Genomic DNA, 10,833 nt, shown 5'->3' on the forward strand with positions numbered 1-10,833 from the left:
TATATATATATATATATATATATATTTGAAGATATACGAAAAAATTCAGAGATCGCGCTTATTTTTCAAGGAGAGCTTATAAAGAAAATATATGAAGATGCAGAATGTGTCTTTGGTTTAGTCCTTTCCGAATAGCGAGGTTCTCCGCATACTCGAGCTTGCATGCATGGCCGTTACAGTCTGCTTATGCATTCCGAACATGATCCCCGATAGACGTTCTGCATAGATGCGCGATCATCCTTTGAAGGGATAATGCAGAATTGATTATTACGGTCAATGAAATAATGTGAGAATGTTATCGTCGTATTGCAATTATGTGATTGTAATTATTGCTTTGATGTTCTCAACTATTTCGTACTGCATTTACTCTATTTCCTTCCTCAAGTTAACTTTTTTTAATATCGATATCGATTATTTAATTGAAGCACTACAAGATTATATAATTAGCATAAATCCTGTACGTTATACGTTAAATGAAAATTTCAAAGATTAACATTTAAAGAAAATCATATTAAAGATAGACATACAAGTTTTCTGTAAAGAATTTATAAATAATAAATTTTTTAAATTTTACGTATTGCTCTTTTTCTTCGTATTTTCTATATAAATGATCTTATATACTTTTTTTTAAAAGAAAAATATGAAAAATGATAGTATGGGAAAAATATAAAAAATAGCTTATGTGATTATGTATAAGTCATTCTATGGTCTATATACCATAAATCGTTTTATAATCAGATGAATAATTTTTTAAAGTTTTATAATGTCTTTAATTTAATACGAATTTTGTATACATACATATCTAAAATTTACTATTATTTTTCTTTTCTCAGTTTATCTTTTGATCCTATTTTTCTTTATTCTATTCATAGTATTATTGCAAAAAATATTTGTATTGAAATATAAATATATATGTGATGTTTGTGCGATTGCAACATATTGAGCTCGGATAGATTCGCTAAATTTAAATGATGTACGGATCAGTCATCTCTCTGCGGAATAAAGAATTTATTTCTTATGGTTAAATATCGAAAGTAAAATAATTATATAGATATACATATTATATTACATTAGATGCATATTATTCGTTTGCATTATTGACTTTAATTAAATTTATGATACATATTTTTACCTATTTTTGGCGACTTTTAACGCACAAAGTATATAGTTTTCAAGCATTATGTCCATTATCAATAAATTAACTTCAATTCTTCTAAGAATTAGAAAAAGATAAAAAGTTAAATCGAGATTAAAGTTAATTTTTGGTAGAAATGGACATTAGGAAAAAAAACAGTCATGTAGAGTGCTCTTCTTCCCCGCTCTGCTATAACGTATAAGAAGACTACGGAAAGTAGTTTCGGTTACTAATTTCTGGCACTTTAATCGTGTTACCGCATCTTCGATGCAGCCTAGAGAAATTGTACGCAGCGATGAGATTAATCGTCTGTTGCGAGGCGCGGAAAGCGAACGGTAGATGGGGAGATTCGCACTTAATTGCCGAATCTAAACTAACGGGAAGTCTTCGGAACGGTCGTGCATGCGGTATCCGGCGCGTGTACGGGTTTCCAATTAAAAGTTGCTTGTTTTCTCTCTTAGCCGCAGCCTTCCTGCCAACTTTTGGACTTCTCTCGTAGGCCGTTCCGCTATGTAATTATCTCCACTTGGAAATTAAGCAAATGTTTAATTTCTCGCCCCCTTCCTTATATGTATGTGACCAATTGTCACCTGACGCGTGATACAAAGAGCATTTATGATATCAGTGACGTCGTGTATTGTAAAAGATCGCGAATAAATTGTGAATTTAGTCATTTAAACTACTATGTCCACAATTTAAGTATCCTAATTAATATTTTTTTAAAAAATGATGAATTTATTTTTCTTTTAATGACTCTTGAAATTAATTAACATCTATGCATGTATACTTTTTTAGAATTTATCAGATACTTAATGGTGTTTATAAATGCCATGCTAATATAACATGTTAAAAGAAATAAAATTGATGTCATAGATCAGTCTCTACAAAGTTTTGACATAAATGAATTGAACATTTATGAGTTTACTTAAAGAAAAAGATCCATAATTTAAAACGTACTTTAAAACAAGCTTTATAAATTGCGATTATGGAAAGATGAGGAAAAATAACAAAATTTATTTGCAAAAAAATTAATGCAAAATTAAAAAAAATTGCAAAAGTTATAAAACAAAAGGCAAACGTAATAAAATATTAAATATTAACAATTGTTATTAGCAAATAAAACTTGTATTTATTTTTATCAAAATATACTAAAAATCATGAAACTTACAAGGATGCTTAATAATTTTGGAAATGGCTGTATAATGACATGACGATGTGACAATTAATAAAATAATAAAATAATTAATAATTAATAAAATAAATAGTACAATGTGTTTTATTATAATATATATTTAAAAAATGAATGTGAATTGAAAAATAGCTTAAGTTTTTTTTGTATATTAATATGCATTGTATGTTGCGGGAATCATAAAAAAATAATGTTTGATGACACTTTTCTTTACTCTTTACCTATAATTTTATCAATTGTATGTCTCATTACAATTCTATTCATATTCTTACGTAATTTTCTTATAGTAGATATTACACGCTGCGTAATGTATGTAACGTTATTCGATGAAACATGAAAAATAAAATTGACACATGTACTTAATACAACATATATATATATATATATATATATTAATTTTAAAAAATCATTCCTTTATATAAACTCATTTAATTTTAATGCGTTTCTTAAATTGGACCATGTAGATCTTTACGACATCAAGTGCTTGTTAAAAATTGACGCTATCACAGTTATGGATATTGAATTAAAGCTTTAAGGATCTAAGCGAGATTCCGCCCATCGCGAACTCGAGTTTGAATACCTCTGCTGTTGAAACGCCCATTTGCCTGGGCACGAGAATGATCCTAGCCAGTCGGCACCGAAATCGGTGGCGAGTCAGAACACCGGAGTATACCGAAGGATGCCGAGGGAGTTCTTCCGGTCACTTCAACTTTTGATGGCAGCATGCAATTGTTCAGGGCGCTATTCCTGCCCCGCTAACCCACCATTTCACCGTTTCTCATCTCTTTCTCTTTCTCTCTATCCCGCTCTTTGACTCCGCGGCGATGTAATTAACTGCTGTCAGTGGCACGTGTGCTCCAAACGAGGCTACCAAGCGGGATGAGGCGGTCTGAGCAGGCGGCAGGGTGGTGAGATCGTTGGTGGCGAGTGAGCGGAGTGGCAAGGGATAAAACGGGTAAACGGAAGGGATGAAAATTTCGACTCCTACCTCCTTCTCACGCCATTGCCATTTTATCTTCCTTCTCTCTCTGTCTCTTCTTCTCCTTCGTAACCATCTCCCTTCTCGCTCCGTCGTGATCACATTCTCGCTTAGGCAGCTAGCCCAACGTCGGATTCACGCCCTTATCTATCCACTTACCCCACTTTCCCATCCCGGGCGTGAAATTGATCTTCGCTCTTTGTTCACGTGCTCATCCGATGAGGGAAATTTTCAGAAACTTTCGAAAGCCAAAAAAACAAAAGTGCGAGATTAGAACTGCGTTTTTTTTCGCAGCATTTATAAACATCATTTGTCTTTGTTAATATTTGATAAACAACAAGGATGAAACGGTGCTTAAAGCGTTGTAAGTGCAAAGTGAACGCAGTTTTATATAGATATATATAGCGAGACAGGGGCTCGAAATAATATGGATTATGGTACAGTGTACGTTCTGTCTTTCACAACCAGAAATTTTCGATACAACCAATTTGAATAAAGAGAAAATAAAAAAAAAAGAAATCTTTATAATAAACCTGAAAATATATATTTGTCATGAATTTTTTCAAAGGAAGGAGTTTAGTTTAAGAGTTTATATTTTAACCATTAATTCTACTATTGATTCTATTTAATCTTTCAACTGTACTTTAAAAATAATATTTATAATATTTGTATGAGTCTGCGCGCGCGCGCGCATGTGTGTGTGTGTGTGTGTGTGTGTGTGTGTGTGTGTGTGTGTGTGTGTGTGTGCGCGCCAGGATTTTAAATAATAAACATCAATTAATGTGATGTATTGATATTTGATAGTTGAAACAAGTCCGTCTTATTTTTAGAATATTTTAATGTCGCGATTGATTGACAACTTCTTGCATATAATGTATGCACCATATACTTTTTAAATAAAACAAATAAATGCCAAATTTGGTATAAAAATATTAGACAAATGAAGATAGATGCTTTCATGGGGATTTCATCGCAAGTTACAAATTGACGCGTCAACAAATTGGCAAGAATTACGCTTAATTCGATTTGTCCGGTCTGTTCTAGATGTGGCGTTTGCATTAGAAAGCAGTTCTAGATTCCGTTTGCACGTACTAATAGTCAGTGATGGGACCGAAGCTTAAACTGTAATTATATCAGCGACTGTCGCTGTTGAACGTAAAGCTGCTTCCATGTCCACGTGCAATTTATTTGCCGTTCTCGTGTGTAATTGGATCATTTCTGGCTTACAATTAGTAGTTGACGAACGATATCTGATTGAAGATGTCCAATATGATTTAAGTGATGCATGTATATTGATACGACATTATGCAATACATTTGACGCCATTAGATGCGAAAAGATTAGTTTCATTATGCCATTTCTTATTAGTTTTAACAGAATTCTATAATCATTTTTAAGAATATCTCTCGGCTACATTTCTATGTGAATTTATAATATCTGATTCTGCATATTGCGCGTCGAAATCCTTTTCTATCTTGAAACACCATTATGAGCAGAATCAGAATAGTAATATCACTTTATTAAATAACAAACAATTTAATAATTTTTTTATGCTAATAAGCATCTTTAAAGATTAGCAATTAGATGGAAATCTTAAAATCTGTAAATAATTTATTGCGAAAAAAATATTCTTATATTTATATTATATTTTTTATTAATTACAATATTTATAATATTTATAATATTATATTAAAAATATATAATGTTCATTATGCACATTGTATAACACGTAATGTAATATGCAGACATAATTCGTCCACCATCATATGGACTTGTCACAACAGCCAACAGGATCGGACTCTCAATTGGACATATCCTATGTCTGAATAGTAATGGTCAACGACAGGTCAAAGGCAACCTGCGATATCCTCTCGGTTTAAAGGACAAAGGAAACGCAATTCTCTCATGCAATTTCCTCGCTGGCGCCGAATGAAGTGCTGGAATTTGGCACTTCAAAGACCGCAGGAGTGGCATTGTCATTCCAGTGGTATCTACTTTTCATTCCCTTCTTGTTAGCTTTTTGTCATGCCCTATCGATCGCGCGGTTAATATTATCTGGCTTTAGCATATGAGATATGAAAATCGAGCAACAATATAATACTTTTTTATACACGAACGATACGCTTACAATAACGTGAAATTCCTTTTTCAATTCTACGATATTTATTAAAACAGTTTTATATATTGATTAACTGTGATTGAATTATTGTCGCTTTACATGATTTTGTATTATTAGTAAATTATTTTTTTTAATTTTCTGTATATGGAAAGAATGGTTTTGCTGAAGCATTTAAAAATTTAGATAGGTACAGATATGAAAATAATTATGCTAAACTATTAAAATGTGATGGATGCTCAGACAGAATGATAATAGTGGTTTAAAAAGTTCTGACATATCAGTTTAAGCGTTCAATATATTTATTTTGATAGACTAATAAAACTATTTTTAAATTTATATCTACCTAAATTTTTAGATACTTCAACAAAATTATTCTTTCCATGTAACTTGTAAACTTAAAATACATTTTCATAGAATATCTCTTATCTCTTTATGTATTAGTTTCACTGTACGGTGCTATTAAATTATCTACTAATTAATACATATCATACATTTATCATTAAATACATTTATCGATGTTGGAAATTGGTAGGATATTAAAGCTAAAATAGGATGTGCTGCGCAATACTATACTATATTTCTTTCCTGTATATTACAGCAAAATGTAGATAAATGAATAATAGAAATATAATTTCATGAAATTAATGGCAGATATATGAGTAATCAATTCAATCAAATCGTCCGATGCATAATCGGGCTTCATTTCTTGACACTTTAACACGTTTTAATCGAGAGTTATTACTTGGTTTACACGCACAATCGTCGACGAATTTCAACGCGGCGATCTCATTATTTTGTTGCGACGTGTGTATGATATCGAGCCCTTTCAGGCAAAATTGATTACCGCAGTAATCTATCCTTGTCCAACGGATAGACGAAGGGTGTTGCGGATTGCACACGTACTCTCTTCAATCATTTGCTCTCGTCTCGTATAAACGATCGGCCCGATTTTTAACTTTCGAACAAATTCCGATCGTATTAATTGCTCCTGCGTTATTTCGCCGGAACAACGCCGAGCGTAGCATTTATCGTCGGGAGAAGCAGAGGAAATTAATTCGGATCCCTCTCTCCTTTTTTTTTTCACCACAACTGCGACAGTTTGACAGCCTCTGACAAACGGCTAACCACATAGGATCGACATAGTTGTTGAGTTTACCCTGCAGGCAGTTCAGGTCTAATTGTGATCGGCCGACAGTGGCCGCACTGACAATTACATGACGACATTTCTGTTGACGCGCTCATGGTTATCATTAAATTTGACCCTCTCTAATTGCCTGCGTTCGCAAACGGCGCGAGGAAAGAGATTAAAATGAATCGGATTGCATCATTTATTGAGTATCGTCTTTGATGTATCGTCCTTGATGTATCGTCGCGAAATTGTATGTTCATTTCGCATGAAAGTGTTTATGAACATTTCGAAATAAAAATTATGTAGAGGAAAGGAAATAATTGTGGCACAAATGATAGTTGTGGAATATTATTATAATATTTTTTATAGTTATTGCATTCTGGAATCAATCGTAAAACTTCGCAGTCTGCTTGGACGTTATAGTAATATGGCTACTAGTCATTAGTATTTACTACGTTGTTGTAAAAGCTGCATTTCAGTTTTGCATGTAACACATAGTTTTACACATGTGTATTCTTTACATGGAAAGAACGATTTTACTGAAATTTTGCTGAATACTAAAAATAACTTTGTTGAACAATCGAAATAATTTTGATCGAAATTAATTGTTAGAACGTACAAATTTTTTATAGCATTGCTCATCATTTTTTAGTTTTCAACACAATTAATTTAATGAACTAACAAAATTATTTTCTGTGTTCAGCAAAATTTTACACTTTTCAGCAAAATCGTTTTTTCTGTATATATATAATTTTGAAAAATATGTTGGTATTAATTTTGGAATTTCAGTTTAGCTTGGAAGCCTCAAATGTAACTTTCAAATGATATAATTGAACTAAATTTAATAACAAAATGTGAATGTAGTTGATAATATTCCATATTTGCCCTCTTATTCTATAATCGCAATCTTTTTTCCCCTTTTCAATTTTTTGTAAATTATGTTCATTTTATGTATCTAAAGAAGTTCTACTTATAACATAATTAGTATCATTCTATGGCTAATAAACTTGTACCAAAAGTAATTATGTTATATGAATTATATTTACTAAGTTATTTTAATAAAATAAAGTGATGATAGTGATTCCATAACTCTTTCTTTTCTCGATATAAATGTATGTAAGATTATTTATACAAGTACTATCAAGAAAGATATCGCATCTGTTATTGTTGTCAAGATAATTTTTAATTCGACTTCATCGTTATAATTTATCAAACAGCATTTGCACAAAGCTCTCATGATTTCTTATAAAATAATAATTAAGGCTGCAAGCGTAGCTACTAGCTACAAGTCTAATCGCTTTTTTGTTTGCTGTATAAGCACAAATATTCTATTTAAGTCGCAAGCTTCACGAACGGAAGTTCCAAACGGAATCGCGAGGTGCATTGTGACTGACATTATGCAAGCAAATGTAATAACGATGAACATAGAATTCGCGATACTTTTATATTCCTTCATTTTACTCTTTACAAATGTATACTTAAAATTTGTCAACGTTCTACATGTCGAAGAATCATACAGACACTTTTTCCCTTAAAATTGTTATAGCATTAATAATTTCTGATTCCTGAACAATTGAAAATTAAAGATCTTTGTTAAAGATCTCTGTTAAAGTGAAAAATCTTATATATATTCAGAATTATATACATATACACGTACAAAAATTTTATTTTTTGAAAGATGAGGTTAACTTTTCAAAAGTGAAACATCTGATTTAAGTAAAGCTTTTGATATTTACTAAAGCACTGAGAGAAATGATTTTATTATAGGAACAAATCAAGAGAAAACAAAAGTGATATTTGTTAAAAAAACGATCAATTTATTACGATTGCAAATTAATTTGTCAATGTAACAAATAATCAATAGTATCGCTAGTAAATAAGAGACTTATAAATATATATATATATATATAAAAATCGTAGACGGTTGTAGAGTCTCAAATTGTAAGAAATTGACTAATTCTAGCAAGTATTCTCTCTATATTTGACTGTGCTTGGTCAGTTTCCTACAACTTAAAACTCCATGATCATCTACAATTTCTACGTAAACAAGCTTGAAGTCTATTCAAAAGATAAGTTAGATTCTATATAATTTACTTCTGTTACTAATAATTGATTGATATAGCAGACTAGCAGCAACAAATCACAACTAATCACAACAACAAAATTTATTGTCACATATTTATTGATCACTTGTTAAAGGTATTAGTAACTTGTTAAATTAACAAAATCCTTTCTTTCAGCATCTTGTCAATGTCTCATATTGCATAATCTTGCATAATCCTTACTATATTTTTAATTTTTTGCACAGGCTGTAGCAGATTACAGATATTGATCTTCTAAAAATTCATACTTCGCATGATCTGTCCTCGTTTCATCATTATTGTATTTCACTATATTTTCCTCCAGGTCATCGCAAGAAGGTTGAACAAGGGGAATAAAATGAAAGAAGGGGAGGACTTTTATCCGGGATGCAATTTCGTGGTATTAATGTTGCAAGAGCGCAACCGCGAGCGGTCGGTGCGCTGAGGACTCTAACTTTCCTCTCCCATAGACAAACCATTCTATACTCGACCTGTTTTAGCGAGGAACGAAATTGCACGCGAAAATTTGTACTTTTCGGAAGTAACCTGCCATTTTAGCGAACGATATATTTTTGAAGAATACTTAATTTAGTATATACAGTTCTTTAGTATATACAGAATAAATTTAATACAAAGTGACTGTAAAAATAATTATTAAATTAGTTACTAGTTATAAAAAAAAGTAATTAAGTTAAGTTACAGTTACTAAAAAAAACTTACTCTAACTATAACTTCGATAGTAACTTCGAAGTAACGAGTTACCAACCCTGTGAATAACGTATGACGTACATGCCATATGCATACAGTTACACACAAGCATAACTTCCTCCGTGTGTATAATGTATGTGCATCATACAATGACGATATATGCGCGCTATTCGGCGCGTGTATTCATATTAAACGTACATATTTGCGTGTCGTCAACTATATGTACTTACTATTCCAGGACTGTTGAATTGGCAGGGCAGCAGTGCGTTTCCGCCAGTTTGCGCTAAAACATCTTTGATGAATTTCGGCCTCGTACGAGAGTCAATTAGGTCGGTCTCTTTTGTCGAATCGCCTTGTTCAATTACGCCATCTGTAAATATTCGGTAGAGAACTTTTACACTAACGATGCTTAATCTTAGCAGAAGAATCGATTTTTTTAAATCGTCTTGAGTCATAATTACAAGTTTCGAGTCATCAAAAAAATCAAATATCAAAGAATCGATTCGACAAAGATTAATCTAAAAGATCAACATAATTAATTGCATACATCTTTCATATCATTTATGAACATAATGTAATATTAGATTTATTTTTTTACTTCAAGAAGTGGAATTTCCCCTTTTTCCCTAGGGAGGAAACTATTTCACTGGACTTTTTAGCTGATATTCATTGAAAACAAGGAGAACATGATATCTGGGGAGCATTCGCATAGGAATCCAAACTAATTGTTTAGATTTCGGTGATAATTATATAAATTAGATAGGGAAGGTAAAGTTTTCCTTGTCTAATTAAATATTCGTTAAACCTTTGGGCAATTTTTTAATTCTCCTGTTCAGCATTCAGTAGAAATGGCTGTCAAATCGTTTTCAGTTTTAATGAGCTGTTAGTTTTCAATGGGTACTCAATTGAACATTCGTTAACAAGAGAATTCGATAAAAGTTGACGTAGAGTTTCAAGTCGGAAATAGATTTTGAAGTAGACAGGTCAAGAATCGAGTGTACCGAACATTTTCGAAAGTTGAAAAAAAGAATTTGATTTGATAAAAATTTATCAAATAATATAATATTCAATAAATTTTCAAAGTATTATTTATCAATAATTAAAATAATTTGTTAAAAATTTAAGGTTTGCATCACAAAATTAAAAAGGGTTTAAAAGATTTCGTTTATACGCCTGCGATATTACAAAAATAATTTTGATTTTCATAATAAAGTAAAATTTTTATCAAATAGTTAACATGATTGCATATTGATCATATATTATGAAAATATATTTCTGTATACTCAGAAAATTGATGTTTTCATTGTTTTACTTTTCTTTCGTTATATTAATAATAATTTCCAATCACGCTTGCATTATATAAGCGCACATTCTCCTTCCTTCGTTGAGCGTTGCTTTAAATTTCATAACATTCGAACGAACGGAAAATGATTATTGTGTAAAAGGATGATTAATGTAATTATTGTATTCAATAACAGCACGTACAATATAAT

General features: G+C 31.3%; 1 protein-coding gene across 1 annotated transcript in view; it reads right to left on the reverse strand.

Annotated features, from left to right (window-relative positions):
* The window catches only part of LOC105621451, a 46,265-nt gene extending 36,470 nt beyond the window's left edge, over window positions 1-9,795 (reverse strand). Inside the window, exon 1 of the mRNA XM_012202919.1 lies at window positions 9,571-9,795. Coding sequence (XP_012058309.1) covers window positions 9,571-9,795 — 225 coding nt within the window. The remainder of the gene's footprint in view (window positions 1-9,570) is intronic.
* Between the last annotated feature and the right edge of the window lie 1,038 nt (window positions 9,796-10,833).

Source organism: Atta cephalotes, assembly GCF_000143395.1.
Source record: "Atta cephalotes unplaced genomic scaffold scaffold00033, whole genome shotgun sequence".
Lineage (NCBI taxonomy): Eukaryota > Metazoa > Arthropoda > Insecta > Hymenoptera > Formicidae > Atta > Atta cephalotes.